This window comes from Phyllostomus discolor, chromosome 2 (assembly GCF_004126475.2).
Source record: "Phyllostomus discolor isolate MPI-MPIP mPhyDis1 chromosome 2, mPhyDis1.pri.v3, whole genome shotgun sequence".
NCBI classification, from domain to species: domain Eukaryota; kingdom Metazoa; phylum Chordata; class Mammalia; order Chiroptera; family Phyllostomidae; genus Phyllostomus; species Phyllostomus discolor.
The window spans coordinates 61,234,898-61,252,468 of NC_040904.2; the positions used below are offsets into that span (position 1 = coordinate 61,234,898).

Genomic DNA, 17,571 nt, shown 5'->3' on the forward strand with positions numbered 1-17,571 from the left:
TCGGGTTCTGTGACTTTGCTCGTCAGTGTTTGTCTTCCTGCCAGCCGGACTCCCGTGGGCTGGGGTCTGTCTGTTCTGCTCACTAGCACCATGCCTGGGCCCACAGGTCTTGAGGAGATACTTAATGAAATTTGTTTGGGGCTCATAAAAATGCTGCTGGGACAGTGAACTTGAAGAGGAGACACCTCTGTTTAATACAGCCTGGAACAGCAGGAGTTTGTGCGGTGTGCACTCTCTGTAAGCTGTCACTGTCACCAGTGGGGCCCGTTGGAGGTGCAGGGGAATGTGTGCAGGTGGAGGTGGGGTGTGGCTGGCAGCAGAGTGTTCCGCTGTATAGTCAGGCTAGTGCGTTTCTTTGGGGGCGTGTGGACATCACTTACTCTTGATGAGTGTCAATATCTTCATTTGTGAAAGGACATTCTATCTACTGACATTGTGGGAATGACATGAAATCTTACATTTAGATACTTATAGGGCCTAGATATAAATCCTCCCTACTATTTTTACTGATGATGTATTTTGGCAGGCAGAAACTCTGGAGAGACGGAAGGAATATGATCCCTTGGGACTACTGTGGACAGACAGACATACCTCCCCACCCCCAACTGTCCATCAAAGTACAGCCAGGATCTGTCAGTCTTTTTTACATTCTTTGATTTTCACAAAGCCTTTTACCTTCAGTACGGAAGGCAGAGGATGGGGTTGGTCCACTAAGGTGAGGTGGTTGCAATGCTGTGTTGTAAAAGAGATCATGTCCATTTCAGTGTTTGGGATCTTTCTCCCCTCCCCTCCCCTCCCCTCCCTTCCCTTCATTTCTCTCTTTTTTTTTAACATTGCATAATGTAAGGAAAACATTTTAGTCACTTTTTTTTTCCATTTCAGTCACTTTTCAAAGCCAACACTAAAGGGAGTCTAACAAGGCAAAAGTCAGGCAAACAAGGGAAACACACCCACGTGACACCCGGTCAAGCTGCCCTGTGCCAAACTGTTACAACCGTTGTTAATGCTGATCCTGATCCTGCTGGGATCTGCTGCACTTTGGAAATGACTTGTTTTTCTACTGGCTATCCATAGGAAGCATTGCTGATCCTTTACAGCTACCATTTTCTTCTTTTTAAAAATAAATGTAAAAATAAATAAAAGGGCAGTTATAGTAACATGACTGGGGACAAAATCATGTGTCCAGACATTGAAACTTTGCTGTCACAGGGAAGGGCCAGTGATGCCTTCATCTAGACTGGGGTGGAGCTTGCTTTGTTTTTGGCCACGGACACAAGTTCGTCTGTCTTCTTCAAACTGTTCTTCCGAGTACCTCATAGGCCCTGTTTTAAGTGTGTTCTATCATCTAATTCAATTTTTCCCTGGCCAGTGTGATGCATGTTTTAAAAAATTCTTTCATCTCCGTCTTTATAGGTGAGGAAACTGAGGCTTGGAGAGGACGATTGTGTCGTCCCGGCCCCCGCCCAGCTTGTTAGTGGGAGGACAGGCGTCGGGGCCCTGAATGATTCCGGAGTGGCACTCTTGCATACACAGGGCCTTCTGTTCTTTGAACCCCTGTGTAAAATAATTCAATTTTAGGTAACTATAGCCGAGCAAACCAGTGTCAGATGCAATTTTAGAAAAAGGAGTGTAAAACCTTTGCAATTGCCTTAAACAGTCTCCATATATTATTAATATTGGCACATTTTTTTCTTAAGGAATAATCTCTAATTTTTAGGTTTGTTTGACAGTATTAACGTAGTAAGCAGTATCTGAGGTAGAAGAAAGCCCACATCCTCAGGTGGAGCAGCTTGGTCTATGCAGTACAGCACAGACTTGGGACCGACTCAGGCTTGGACTGGAGTCCTGGCTTTGCTACCCAGTGGCTGCGGAGCCTCAAGCCAGCAGCTTACCTCCATCAGTGCCATTCCCTTTGCCCAGCGCCCTTCCTTGGAGCCCTCTTCATGGGGAAGCATGTGGTAGACAGCAAGTGCCAGTTGTTAGGTTCTTGGCTGGGCAACTCTGGTCATCAAGTCAGGAGAACCTGGCACCATCTTTTAGACATTGTTACTTCCCTTGTTCTCATTTCTTTGTCTCCTTTATTATTTGTAAAAGACAAGCAATACAGCCCTGGCTGGTATGGCTCAGTTGGTTGGATCATTGTCTCGTACACCGAAATTGGAGGGTTCAATTCCTGGTCAGAGCACAGGGTTGTGGGTTTGATCTCCGGTTCAGGTGCGTACGAGAGGCACTGACTGAGGTTTATCTCTCTCCCCACCATTCCTCTTTCTCCAAAAGCAATGAAAAGAAAACATCTTAGGTGAGCATTGTATTTTTTTTTTAAACGCAAGCGGTACAGTTTATTGGACCATACAGTGATGCCTTGGAAATTATGTCTAATGTTTTAATTATTTTCAGGATTAGAGACATGACACTTTTCAAGGACTTTCAGAGGGATTTACCTTGTGATGATAATTTTATCTCACGTATGACTTCGGCTATCATACAGTTATAGATTTCTCAAAACTGTTTTCTCCATTTGTATGATTTGAATGTTGATTTGACTGAGGGATAGCAAATTTCTTTTTTGGCACAGTGTACATTAATGACAATTAGTTGATATAAATGCTAGAAAAATGGTTTTAATTTTGTTTTCTTATTTTCTCAGAACTGTACTATTTGTAACTGCTATTTTGGAAAAAAAGGACATCTTTTTTGTTTTCATGGTGTGTGTTTTGTTTCAACATTGATTCTGAGGATGTGAGACGAGGAAAACCTGCCCCCTTCCTCACAGAAACCAGCCATTCCAGATATCTTTTGGAAATGTACACGTGAAAACATTCATATTTATGAATATTTTTGAACAGCGAATGCTATTTATACTTAAGTGATAAATCTTGTGAGCTTGTTACTTTATATGGTGATACTGTTAGAAATACTATTTGCGACTATGTCCCACAGGCTCATTATGTCCTGGTTGCAGTTCAGACCAGTTTCTAACTTACGCAACTCGTGAAGTCCACCCAGGTCTCCGCAGTGTGCCTCACACCGCGGGCCTGCTCTGCTCATCATTCCGTATTATTTGTTGGCTCTAGTATATGAATAATGTTTTTATCCTGATATGACCATTTTGTTTAATGTCGACTAAAGCGACTCATTATATTTATAAACACTTCTTTTTAGTTTCAGATTACAGGGGTATTGAAGAGCTTTATTTAGGGCCCTGACCGGTGTGGCTCAGTGGGCTGGGTGTTGTCCCACGAGGCAAAAGGTTGCTGGTCAATTCTGGTCAGGGCTCCTGCCTGGGTTGCGTGTTCGTCCCTGGTTGGGGTGCATAGGAGAGGCAGCCAGTCAGTGTTTCTCTATCACATCGATGTTTCTCTTCCTTTCTTTCTCCTTCCCATATCCTCTCTCTAATAAACAAACAACCAAATAAATAAAATCTTAAAAATATTTTTAAAAGAGCTTTATTCAGTATCTGATGTCCAGTCAAGTTTGCTGCTATTTTACAGTAAGAAGCCATTGACTTTCCCTGTTCCCTTTTATGGGCTTGTTTGTTTGTTTGTTTGTTTGTTTATAGAGAGAAGGGATGGGAGGGAGAAATAGAGGGAGAGAAATATTACCTGTTGCTTCTCTTACGCCCCCAACCAGGGACTTGGCCCATAGCCCAGGCATGTGCCCAAACTGGGAATCAAACCAGTGATCTTCTGGTTTATGGGATGATGCCCAACCAACTGAGCCACACCAGTCAGGGCTATGGTATTGTTTTATAACATAGGTTGTGTATTTAAAATGATAAACGATCTTACCGATTATCTTCTGATTTCTAAAGGAAGTCTGCCTCAGATGTAGTTGCCAATTGTATTCCCTTCTTTGTTTGTTAAAGAATACAAGACCTGTGGTTAGATTCTAGATACCATTAGGTTGTTGAGTAAGAATTGAATTAAGCTTAATTTATTAGGTTTGTGCCACCCTCCCCCAGGAAAGAAAAAAATGTGACAAATCCCCCTTATGAAAACTTTCTTCACATTTGGAACACCTGTACTATAGATGTAGAAAGCACTCTTAATAATGATGATTTGCAACAGGATTAATAGTTTCAGTATTTTATCACTGTGGGTTTGTCCCAAGTTTATGTGGTCAGATGAACAATTCTGTTTTTTAAGGGGCCTTACTGATTTGAATTTTTGAATTGTTCTCATTATAGAAGTTTTTTCTGCTTGTGATTCTTCTACACACAGTACACAAATACACTCTTGATATCAAGGACTCCCTTGTAGCCAGCGACTTGGAATCCTGCCCTATTCTCCTGCTGAGACTGGGGGGCTACCAGAGTCCCTGCTGTGGGGCCAGACTCTCCAAGTCCGTGACCTAGCAGTTTTGAGACGTCTAACATTTTTCAAACATTAGGCCTCACTTTGTTCGACAATCATATGATGGTGTGAAAGCATTGAGAAGGGGGACACTGTGTTTTGTGAGAAGTAACTGCCGTTCATTTTGGCCCGTATACTTTGGGTATTTTCCCAGGCACATTTGTGTGCATAGGTGTGTGAACACTGAAGACTCTTAACAGGATTTTCTTCTGCTTAATATTGTCCATGACATTTTGCTTGTTTATTTTGTTCTATCTGTGGTACTTAATTCTTTTATTCTTATAAAGTTTTCCACTTATCTGGGTTGGTGGGGAGTTAGATAATTATTTTATGTGAACTGTTGCCTTATCCTTTCAAACATTTGTTTCTTTTTCTTCCCACTGACTGATCTTTTAGAATGATGCTAAATAAGAGTGTTGGGGCCTGCGTTCTTGATTCATTAAGTTAGGAATAGAAATGCTTCTGGTGTTTTACACTTAGTCAACTTTTGGGTTATATCAGATGTTTTTCCATGTTAGGTAAGTGTATCTGTGTGTGGGGGAAGGGAGATAAGATATTAGAACGCCCCCCCTCAACCATTCTCCTTGTGTTTTCCTTCAGTTTCATGTAGTACAGTACATTGCTTTTATATTCTTTAATTAAAAACTAACTATTGAACCTGCCATGTGTCAGGCACTGTCAAGCATCTAATCTAAGAACTGTTAGAGGAGGAGTGAAGTCTTCAGCAGTTCACTCCTGTGGCTTCGTTTTCTGTACAACAATTAGATTAGAAGTTGCGCTGGTCACTCGAGAGGTGGGAGTCGGGGCTGGAGCCGTGGGTGGCAGTGGCTGGTTGGAGCAGGGTCTGTGTGACCCACTTAGGAGACTTCCATATCGCCAAGATGTTCTTGTGCTTCCAGTGATCTTGCTTCGCCCAAGACTGGGGGCAACAGCAAGTGTGGGCTTTGGAATTAGGCCTCCTAGTTCTCCCACTTTCAATCTCTGTGCCCTTGGCCGCTTTACTTACCTTCCAAACCTCTGTTTTCTTACCTGTAAAATGGGAATAGCAATGCCTACTTCCAAGTTTCTTGTTGAAGTGAGAGATGATAGTAAAACACCCAGTGCCTGCTCAATAAATATTTTTGATTATTACTACTACTACTGCCTGTGGTTGGAAATTTACAACTGTTAATATTGTTGCCATGACTACATGTTTTCATTTATGCCCAGGCCAGAATTCAGGCTCTTGGCCCCCTTGTCCCAGAGGCACTTTCTGTAATAGTTCTCAGAGGTGGGTCTCCCCTTCCTAATGGACATTTGAAACCAGTAGCTGGAGATCTAATAACCATGAATCTGTGTTTTGAGGGATGCATGTCACTTGGAAATCAGTATCAGTATTACGGAACAAGGAGATGGAACACTCAGAGGCTGTGAGCACCAAGGGTGGAAGGCAGAAGAGCCCAGGGCAGCTCGGAGCTCACACTGAGGACCACTGTACCCTGGGGGTGGGGGGGGGAGCAAAATTTCTTTCCCAGGTTCTTTTGACATGCGTGTGGCTCTGCTTACCTAGTTTATTTCCCCAGGGTTATGTTGTGGTAAGGGTTTCATTAATTAGTTGAGTGATATTGGACAAATCATTGAGCATCTTTATGTCTTGGGTTTTTTATCTGCAAAGTGGGGACACTAAAAATTAGCTCACAGAAAATGGAGATTAAAATAATTCCTAAAACACATTTATTGCAGTCTCTGTAAATTGAGGAAGCACTCAATAAATATTAACTATCTCTATTACTGCCACCTTCAAATTTGCCAAGTTACCTTTCTTAAGTGACTTGGAAAGTGATTTAGTCTATACTATGTTATTTTATATTTTATTTTAGTCTATACTATGTTATTTTACAAATTTGTTAGGTCAATGAGAAGATTTACATTTAAGATCAAGAACTTTCCATCTTTAACTTTTGTTGTGTCTACTTAGGTCAGTTATTGGTGCTAAGACATTAGCAACGACTAAAATAAGCAGTAAATACTCTAAAAAGCTTATTCTACGCAATAGGTGTTTGACCAGAATATAAACAATGTCATTTGGTCAGGGCTAGTCTCCTTTAACACCCAAGCTTTACTAGGTTGAACATAGAGCGTTGCACCTCACGCGTACCTGATAACTTCCTCCTTGTGTTCAGAGAATCTCCTAAAGTCTCCACTGCCTGTCAGAGCTCCAGATCCAGAATGTAGCATTAAAGCTGAGAGGATGGGGTGCTACAACTGGTTACCCCTCCTTGTACCACCTGGGGCAGGAGGAAAAACAGCACTCCCGGGAGAAGTAGGGGTGTGGCTCCTGGGAGAAGGAGAATGGTGTCAGAGAGAGAGCAGACCTCGTCTGAGGGCCGAGAACTCCCCCTTCCGGTTTGGGGAGGATTTGGGATTTATTGCTGATCATGCATCTTTGACCTCCCCTTTTCTCTATTTACTTGCAAGCCTCTCTTATCTACCTTTCTTATTTATATGTCTTTAATTAGATAATGAAATATCACCATTTGGGTGCAGAAAAATAGAAATAGAAACAAAACAACTCCCGCAACATTTTTTGTACTTCCACTGCTGGAGACACATGCTTGGGTCCATGAACCATCAGCTTGGACCATTTTCTCCCTGGAAGGTCACTGTGTTTTTATCGATTTGACCCCTTTGTGTGCCCCTTTTAGGTTTCAGAAGGAATCTTCACCATTTCCTGGGGCTCAGGTGGAGAGAGGTTTGGTTGCACTGATGCCTGGAGCACTCATATCTTTTTACTTTAAGATAACTTCCTTGGGCTATATTCTCAGAGATTGAATTATTGGAGCAAATAGTATGAACTTTTAAGACTCTTATTATATAATAGAAATTATATTCAGAAGGGAAATACCAATTTTTATTTCTACAAAGTGATGCATGGGAATCTATTTATAGCTAATTCCTAGATTAGGGCCTGGTAATAGCAGGTGACAAATACATACTTATTGAATGCATTAGTAAGTAAATGAATGAGTGAGGCTACTACCAATTTCATGGTACTCTTTTCAGTATGTTATCATTAAACATTTTTCCAGATTTTTAATTTTGTATTGTAGCCTCTTGTATTTGTCATTTAATCAGCAGTCCTCTGCTGCTGTAATTCTTTGAACCAAAACTATGTTTTCCACTTTTGATGTGTTTGCTTAAAACTACTTAGAATTAATTTCCTGTTGTTGCTGTAACAAGTTATCAGAAACATAGTGGCTTAAAACAGCACAAATTCATTTTCTCCTAGTTCTGGAGGTTGTGATTTTACTGGGTTGTAATCAAGCTGTCAGTCAGGCTGCATTCCTTCCAGGGGCTCCTGGGGAGGAACCCTCTCCAGCTTCTGAGGCCTCAGTTTGTGTTCCCTCACCCCATGGTCAGAGCCAATGACGGAACATCTTCACATCCCTCCTCGGCTCTGGCTGCTGCTTCCTTTGTCACAGTTCTTTCTCCGACTCTCCCCCTCCCTTCCCCTTATAAGCACCCCGTGATTACTTAAGGGCCATCCATATGATCCAGGATACCCCCATCTCAATAACTTAATCACAGTGCAGAGTCCCTTTTGCCATTTAAGATTACATATTCACAGGTCCTGGGATTAGGATGAGGACGTGTTTCGGGGCGGGGGCAGGGGTCTGGGGGTCATCATTCTACCTGCCACATACTTTGTTTTTGCTTTTGTTCATCTCTGTTTTGAAATTTAATTCTTTAAGATATTTCTTAAATGCTACCTTCTAAAAGAAACATCTAATGAATTCCTTCAGTTGTCTCGGTGCTCCTGGTGAATGTTGTGTTTCTGAGATAATTTTCATGTCCTTTTTCTATTCATCTAAGTTATTTACATACATGTGTGTCTGTTCCACTCAAGGGTCATCTTGTTGAAGGCAGGTCCTATATTTAGTTCATATCTTGAACTGCTATTGTACCTCAAACTTTTGCCTTAAATTTATTATGTGTTAAAATAATATTAAGTTTCACTTAAACAATTATTGGTTGTTTAAAGGAAAAGAATCTTAATATTTTTAGAAATTTGTTTTTTAGGATGAAAATGCATTTCAGTGTACATATTTGAAATCATGATGTCCTGGTGACGGACATTAATTTGGCAGACAAATGGAAGTCACCCTCTGATAATTTTCTAACAGTTGATTGGTGCAGAGCAGTGGGGAAGGGTACAAGGCATTGGTATGTGGGGACCATGAGCCATGGGTGTCTGTTTGGATCAAACTGATGGGATGTACCCTGGAACTGGTGTGGGAGTCAAATAAGCAAAATACTCCCCATTTTTGATAATTAGTGGTAAATCCACTTAAAATGTGGACCAAAACTTCATAGTAAATAGGAGAAAAAGGTTTGAATGCGATGTTCTTCTGAAAAATAATGCTAGAATTACAAAAAATTATTTTATAACTATTTTTTAATAATAAAGAGCTAATGACATGCTTTATTACCCAAGTGTGTAAATATGTAATTACTCATATTGCAGAGATAGCTTGCTTTCCAGTTGGTATAATATAACCTGATTTTCCACTATGATCTTCTGAGAAGTTAGTGTAGGCTGCTATCAAATCTCTTTTGAACTATCTTCCTATTCCTTCGAAAATTGGCACAGACCCTGCCCATTCCTGCCCCCCAACTCCAGTGTCCTAAGGAGAGAGTGGCATCATTTGGCAGGCTGTTCGATATTCAGAAAGGGGTTGACTTCACACTCTTGGAATCTAGACATTATGGGAAAATACTTTTCTGTGGAAAACAGAATTTAAATGAGTAATTTGTTATGGGCACAATTGATAGGAAGACAGGAAAATTTCTGTGATAAAATTTGAAAACTCAGTCTTTCGGTAGCATTTTCCCCTGACTTTTTAAATTCACTTAATTCCAAGTAATCACACACAGAGACTGTAACTTCAGGTAGACTGCAGGCCTGTCTTCCAGTTAAGCTCCCAGATGTCTGTAAGCTGGGACAGATGGACGGACGCTCACCTCCTTTGGGATATGGAAGGTGTAGACTGTGAGACTCGATGACTTCCTCCTGCACCCTATCACAAACCTCTCGTTGCTTTATGATGAATTTTCTCTGCTTTTCCTGTTGTAAGGTGAACTTTTTGAGAACAGGGACCAGGTCTTTTAAACTGTTGTTTTCCAGCACATATATTCTCATCGGTACTTCCTAAGCGCTTTTAGAAGTTGAAGCAACTCCTTCCTAGGCCTTGTTTTCTAGCATATTACTCCAAACCAGTGGCCATAGCTGGATGTCTTAAGGAGAAGTCTTTTTCCTGATATGTTCTTTTCTATACATCTGTAGCTCAAGCAGAACCTATTACTTAAACTGGGTATGCCAACTATTTATCCTTTTGTAGCATACTTTCACCTGAGGTGTACGATGCAGAGGAAAGTAAAACATTGTGTAAATGTGGGTATGCTGCACATTACTTGCTAGGTTCATTTATTAAATATTGGTGGCAATATTTTTACAGTACCTTCTTTTGTTCTCTTTAACATTCTAAATGTAAACATTTGGTGCTTCACTAGACTGGCTTTTATTATTTTTCTTTCCTCTGGGTTAGATTGAATCCAGACAGGCATTCCTCCCAGTTCACTTTCTTTTTTTAAATGTTATGTTCAATCTTTGTATATTTTAATTGGATTATTTCTCTTGCTTTAAATCAAGAGAGCTAGAGCTCCTTTTGAAATATCTGTCCCAGATAACTTAACTGTTTTTGTTTTGTTTTGAGTCAAGATGTTTTTAATGAAATTTAGGGAGTAGGATGGGTAAAAATTTTGGGATTAACTGATTTTTATGATCTGAATTGTTTACTTGTGTTCAAAAGCTGATTAGGGATTCTTATCCTGAGATTCTTGGATATCTTCTCACAGTTCACAAATCTGCAGTGTACTAAATGTGTGTGGGTGTGTGTGTGTGTATACAAGGGTTGGTAAAGTGGGTTTACAGTTTTGAGTACATGAAACAGTTTATTCTTGCATTATTATGCATTCTTCTATTATATATTTTCCATACGAACAGCCGTCAACCTACTTTTGCCCAACTCTGTATATTCTTCCAGGAAATGTGCTCACAACTATCATAATCTTAATTAAGCTTATGGATTTTATTTTTTAAATATATTTTATTGATTATGCTATTACAACTGTTCCATTTTTTTCTCCCCTTGATTCCCCTCTGCCCTGTATGCCTCTCCCACCAGTGTTCCCCCCAACCTTGGTTCATGTCCATGGGTCATACATTTAAGTTCTTTGACTTTTCCATTTCCCATATTATTCTTAACCTCCTTCTGAGCTTATGGGTTTTAAAACATTAAGAACATTTCATACAGCATACAAGTGCTGACACTATTTGTTTTGGTATAGTGTTTATACAGTGAGGCAAATATTAAAAACTTGCAGTTGATGTTCCGTTGGTTGGCAGGAATCCTCGAGGAGGAAAGGCCAGATTGCATGGAAGGATGATTCCACTGCTGACTTATCTCATCCTCTCCCCTCTCATCCTCAGTGGGTGGGGCCTGCTGATGGGCCACGACAACTACAGCCCGCATCCTGGATGGGTGCTGAGCCCTTCATAGACCCAGGCCGCTGCCATTTGTTGACTCTGTCTGCTTTTAACTTTCATTTTATTTTTATTTTTTTTTGCAGCCATTTTTCACGTGTGTTGTTTCTGTTGCAGTGGGTCTTTGATTGGCAGCCCACCCACCCCTGTACTCTGTTTCTCTAAGTTTCTCATTGGACTAGGCGATTTGATAACGTGGCTGTGAGTGAGGGCCTGAGGGGTCAACAGTGGTGTGAAATGCCGGGGCTTTATAGCAGCTGTTCTTGACATTTGTTGGTCTGTTTCCCTTTCTGTTGACTTTTGAAATTTGCGTTCTGGAGGATTGATAGGGCTAGGTTATGATCCTGTGTATGTGAAGGCTTATGAAATTCTAATTCTCTTGGAAATGTCACAGATTCACCTGTTCTAAGTAAATAATTTCCTTCCCTATGACTAAAGTTTTACTCTTTATATTTCAATTACAACTAAGATTTGGAAATGCTTTGTAAAACGACTAATAAAATGTAACAAAAAAGCTTCCAAGCTTTAGACAATTTCATTGCTTGCTTTTCCTGACTCTGACTGGGTGACTGTTTCATTTGATCTGGCTGGTACCCCTTTCTCTTGGTCACTAGGTCGCCCCCAATGATGAAGCGGTGGTGACGCTGTTGTGCGAATGGGCTGTGAGCTGCAAACGGTCAGGCAAGCACAGGGCGATGGCTGTGGCCAAGCTCTTGGAGAAGAGGCAAGCGGAAATTGAGGCAGAGGTAGGTTGTTTTCTTCTTACTTGTTGAATGCCATCACTTAAAAATAATGTTTTGGGAAGGATTCCATTTTCTTATCCTTGTTATGCTGTGTTTTTTCTTTTGAAGGAAAATGGGAGAGTGTATGAATTCACATAAGGACTTCATAGTAGGCTCCCTCTAAGTTAATGAAGCCAATAGTTAATACATTGGACTAACTTGTAATTATCTTTTAAAATAAAACTTTAATATCTGAGAACAAGGAAATCTCCCTTTGTGAGGTTAAGATACATACATATACATGTATGTGTATATATTTTGTATTACTGTGTATGTTTGTGAATATGTTTATATGTTATGAATTTTAAGGCCACATAATGTTTTAGTGGAACCAGAAACACTTTGTGTCTATCAAATTATAGATACTAATTTGTATTATTTTTTGAGATTGTATTCTGGCCTCAGAGAAAAGCAATTAAAGCCTCAGAAGTAGATTATCAAGGGAAAACAAATCTAACTTCATAGACATTAGCTTTTGTTGAAGGGATAGGGAAAGGTTTTCAGTGAGCTTTCTTTCCTGCCTGTGAGATTCAGCAGCAGGGACCCCTCCGGAGAAGGCGTGTGTGAACTGACCAGGCCCTGCCATCTCTCACCTGGACACCTGCAGGGCCTTCTCCCTGTCTCTCTGCAGCCGGAGCCATCTTTTCAAAGTGGAAACAGACCACATTGTCCCCTCACTAAAACTCCATGATGTCTCTGTATGTGGCCCACACAGCCTGCCTTTCCCACCCGTCTCCTGCCTTTCTCCCCTGGGACACACAGCTGCAAGCCGCCTTGGTCTTCCTGTCCCTCCAAACTCGCTTTTACCTTTGGGTCTTTGCTCATACCGTTTCTTCTGGTGGCATATTCTGCTCCCCACTTCTTACATGGCCAGTTTCTTTCTGCTGTTTCTATTTGAGGAGGTGTTGCTTTCTTTGTGGCATTCCCTGCGTGTGTCACCTCCTTAGGGAGATCTTCCATATACCACCTTATCTGCAGTGAATGGGGCCCGCCATACCTCAGTCACTCTTCTCACGCCACTGTTTTATGTTCCTCATTGGCTTACTGTTTAATGCCTGCCTCTCTCTAGAATGTAGGCTTCACAACAGGGACTTTGGCACACAGAATAGTGCCCAGCACATAGTAGATGCTCAGAAAATGTTGCATAGATGGATGAGCACTTAGCTGATTCTCTGAGACTGATTATGCACCCACTTCCTAGGAAGCTATTAGAAAATGAAATAGAAAGAATATTTTCATTGACATCTCTGTTGGGAAAGCACTGCTCCAGATACAAAAGATCATATTGAAATTGGAGCTTGAAGATACTGAAGTTAAGGTGTAAAACATGAGCCCATTGTACAGTGTGCAAATTAGGAAAAGTGTTTCATACTTTTTCTCCTCTCACATATTGATAGATAACAGTGAATTCTACAGTGAATTCTATTCTGCAGTGAATTGCAATGATTAAACTTCAGTAACTAAAGTTGAATTTTTCAGACTTCCTTGTTGCTTTTGGATTATTGTTGTCATCCCACCCTTCCCCCCATGTGTCCAGAACACACACACACACACACACACACACACAGAGTCACTTTAGAAGAGGTGCACACATAGATTACTTTGTCATTTTAATAGGTATAAATGTATTTTTTCAGAGATATTTAAAATAATTGATTTCTAATAAACATTTTTGAAATTTGATCTTTGTAAAGAGATGATGGCTTGGAGAAATATCAATATAAAATTAGTATCTAATATTAATGAATAAGGATTAAAGTGATATCAAAAATAATAGAAAACAAGGATCTGATTGCTTCTAAACAGCTTTCTTTTCTAGTCTTCTAGTAAGTTCTGTCTAACTAATACACAAGTTGAAGAACTTGTCTAAATGGGTTTCTGTCTCGTGAACTGTGGAGATTTGCAGAGGTTCTGAGAGATCTTACTGGTGACATGTGATGAATCAGTGAAAGGCTCTTGTTGGAGAAATTGTGTTAGCTTTCTCATTGGACACCACACCTCCCCACACACTCTCGTAAACACACCCACTGGACAAAAACGAGCACAGAAGAATCAAACTCAATAATACATGCCCAAATGTTTCTTACGGAAAGTACAGTTAAACATGAGCTCAATAAAAATGAAGACACCTCAAATTACTTTTAGCACTTTGCACAGGGATAATGAGTCCTTTATTTTGTACTATGGTGTGTTTTCAATGGATACACAGTACTGTGCAGAGTTTATAATTCATGTGAATAATATTTTCCAAAAGGGTGTTGTTTGAACATTTGAATTGTTCTGGGATAGTTCCCTCAACTTTTAGAAATTATATTTACCTACTATGCATGGCCCACAAATATATACAGAAGTCTTAATTAATTTTACATTTTATCTGGGAACTTAATAAAAGAATAACAAATTCATGACCCACTGACTATACTTATTCTTTATAATTAACTGTGCTTGTTTATTTTTAATCTTAGAGATGTGGGGAATCAGAGGTCTTAGATGAAAAGGAGTCCATTTCTTCGGCATCTCTTGCTGGATCTAGTTTGCCTGTTTTCCAGAATGTTCTGCTGAGGTTTTTAGATACCCAGGCCCCCTCATTGTGTAAGTAAATGTTTTTGCTTCTACATATTAAATAAGAGAATGACTCCCTTGTTTTTTGAACTGATTCTTCTTTTTTTTCTTACTTGTATCTTTTTTTAAAAAAGATTTTATTTATTTATTTTTAGAGATAGGAGAAGGGAGGGAGAAAGAGTGGGAGTAAAGAACATGGTTATGAAAGAGAAACATTGATTGGTTGCCTCTTTCACATGCACCGACCAGGGACCAAATCCCCCAACCCAGTTATGTGCCCTGGCTGGGGATTGAACCGGTGGTCTTTTGCTTTGTGGGCTTCATGCCCAACCAACTGAGCCACACTGGTCAGGGCTCTTATTTTCATCTTATCAAAAGTTCTTCGCACTGCATGTAATGTACATTTTACTGAGCAAAATTTCTGTGGCATGTTTTCTTTGGAGACTTTTGTGCAATTTTAAAATCGGGTGAACTTCACAGGCTTAAAATTTTATATAGTTAAAAAAATAAAGTACCTCCTTCCTTTATATTTAAGTGGACTAATTTTCCCTTTCTAGATCTTTCTTACCAAAATAGGTCCTTTGATGTTTCACTATATGTTGTGATTTGGAATTTTCTCTTTTCAAACCATTTTCTAAATTTCATGTTTTCTAACTTTGTATCTTAAAAGGTGAACAGTAATCAAACAATAGCACTTTGTAACCAGGTCTTAGATACAAGGAAATTATTTCTTAAGATGGTTGGCCACTTGCCAACTCTCTTGGATGTTCATGTCATCTTAGGTACTTTTTATTTTTTTCTGTAGTTGGTGGGAAGTTGAGGGTTTGGGGAGTAAACAACCACCTGGTGGATTTATATTGTGGGTGGACACTAAAAAAACCATGTGTGTGAGTTGAGTGGGTTTGATCTTATCCTGAGGCTTTTATATGTCAAAGTACAGCAGGGAGGGTCTTAGGATAGGTAGTGATGGAACAACAGAAAAATGGCACAAAGTGGAAAGTGATGGAAAAGGGAGGAAAAGAGTGGAGGGGAGGGATAGGGAGACATTTGTGGAGAAAGCGGCACAGCAGCAAGAAACAGTAGTGCTTCTGCTCGCGCTGAGAAGGGCCTCGTTTGGGTTGAGTGGCACCTTTGTTATTTTTGTCATTTGGTGGCTGGTCTAGGCGAGAGGAAGAGACAGAGCTGGAGTGAAGCTGGTGGGTGGTATGTGGGGAACAGTAAGTGAAACAGGGAAAATGAAGTAGGAAAGTGAAAAGACAGAAGAGTTGCCAGATGGAAAATACACGGTCAGAGATGGAAATTAGCAGCTCTAACTCTTAATCTTGTGTCCCGGGGGAGACGGTGTTTGCTGTGTGCTTTCCTCATCCTGGCTCACTCCTGTTCTCTCTTCGGGGAAAAACTTCCTGACTCTATGGCTTTGCTGGTTCTGGGTCCCATTTTCTGTCAGAGAAAGCTGTTTTGTCTCTCTGTAGAGGTTGCTGTCAGTGAATACGGTGGTGGGTGAGAGCAAACATTTAGGCTTAAGGTTTAGGGCACCAAGTGTCATGCTGTCTGGATCCATCTTTTTGTCTCTGTTTGTGAGTGTGATGGGGCCAGGGGCTGAGTTAAGACTGAGATGTTAGTCTTAACATTGTTTAACCCCTCAAAGTACTGATACGAAATTTTAGAGTACAGTTGCAATATTAAGAGTCATAATGTAAGTTCAATAGACTGGTTATGAATTAAAAAAAGACTGAAGAGCTCCTGTTTGTGCCCCTTTAATTTCATTTTTTTCCTTTTTCTTTTCAGTGAATCCCACTCACTTTTTTTTCAAATACCATTTGCATTGCGGTTCTATTGTGGAGTCTCCTTTAAAGTAGTTCACAGTGTGCTCCACAATACACGGATGCACTCAAACTATAGAAAACAGTCATGAGCAGTTTTAATAAAACCAGAAGACAAAAGTGTAGGTCTGCTGTTTTTTTTTAATCTGAAACTTTTTGTGTTTATATTATTTTTAAATGGTCATTCATTTGCCAGGGACCACTGTCTTTAGATTTGAAATTGTACTTAGCATACTGGATAGTATTTTTCAATTACAGTGGGAGAGTTAAAACCTAAGTGCCATAGTGCTTCATAGTAAATTTTCCAATGATCTTTTATTTTGTAAAAAAAAAATTATGAAAAGTGGTAAACATATTGTTAAACCTTAGCTATTGTTTTTTAAAAAATATATATTTTTTATTTTATTGGGGTCAAAGGGATGAATTTTTGGTTGAATTCTTTCTTTCTAGCGGATCCGAACAGTGAATGTGAAAAGGTGGAGTTCGTGAATCTGGTGCTGCTCTTCTGTGAGTTCATCCGACATGACGTCTTCTCCCATGACGCGTACATGTGCACCCTCATATCCCGGGGAGACTTGTCCGTCACTGCCTCGACACGGCCACGGTCCCCAGCGGGAGAAAATGCCGATGAGCACTATCCAAAGGACCACGACGTGAAAATGGAGGTAATGGCCCCGGGAGTGGTGTTCCTGCTCCACACCCTCTCCTGCCCCCTCCTGCCGCCCTCCCGCCCCCAGTTCTGCTGGGATCCACTCTGAGGAGGAATATTTTGTGAGAGAAGGGTGATCACTTTTAACTGTATTCTCTTGTTACAAAGCTCATTTATTTCTACTCCCCACTCACAGAAACAAGTGGACTATAATTTAGATCTTCCAATTTTTTTTGGATCCTCTAAAACTATTAATGAAAAGATTTGACAAGCCATAAAGTTTTTCTTTGGATCGGAATTATATGCTTTCAGTTTTATGTATTTCTAATCCTCAGTTTTCCTTCAATGTTGTGCCTCAAAGTCAGACTTGTTTTGTCCTTAAAGTCCTGGTTCAGTTTTTGTTCGAAGGAGCATCTTCCCCAACATGTATTGTTTGTTATTTGTATCACTCTTTTATACATAATAGGAAGGTCTGTTTTAGTCTTAATGCATTGTGTTTTCATTTCAGTTAATTAAAAACTTAATTCCTGTTTTTCAAATACTTTAAAATTATTTTTTTCAACAAAGTATTTTATGATGTGAGTAGGACTTTATAATTTTCTGCCATTTTCTGATATTTTGGACGTTGTTCCAGATAGTTAGGGAAATTTTCAAGTCAAAAAACAAAATAAAACAAAAACCCATGAAGTTGGTGATGGGAAGTAGTAGAAAATGCTGAGCGATTTTGACAATTCCTTAAATAAAGCTTCATATTGGTGCTGTGAGAGTTTAAGCATATAATTTTCTATTTTTAAAACAGTGGCTATACTTATTTAAAAAC

At 39.9% G+C, this 17,571-nt stretch overlaps 1 protein-coding gene across 1 annotated transcript in view; it reads left to right on the forward strand.

Moving 5' to 3' along the window:
- Positions 1-17,571, forward strand: part of MED12L (mediator complex subunit 12L) — a 317,972-nt gene that overhangs the window by 85,116 nt on the left and 215,285 nt on the right. The window contains 3 exon segments of the mRNA XM_036017911.1: positions 11,550-11,681; positions 14,183-14,309; positions 16,553-16,767. Coding sequence (XP_035873804.1) covers positions 11,550-11,681; positions 14,183-14,309; positions 16,553-16,767 — 474 coding nt within the window.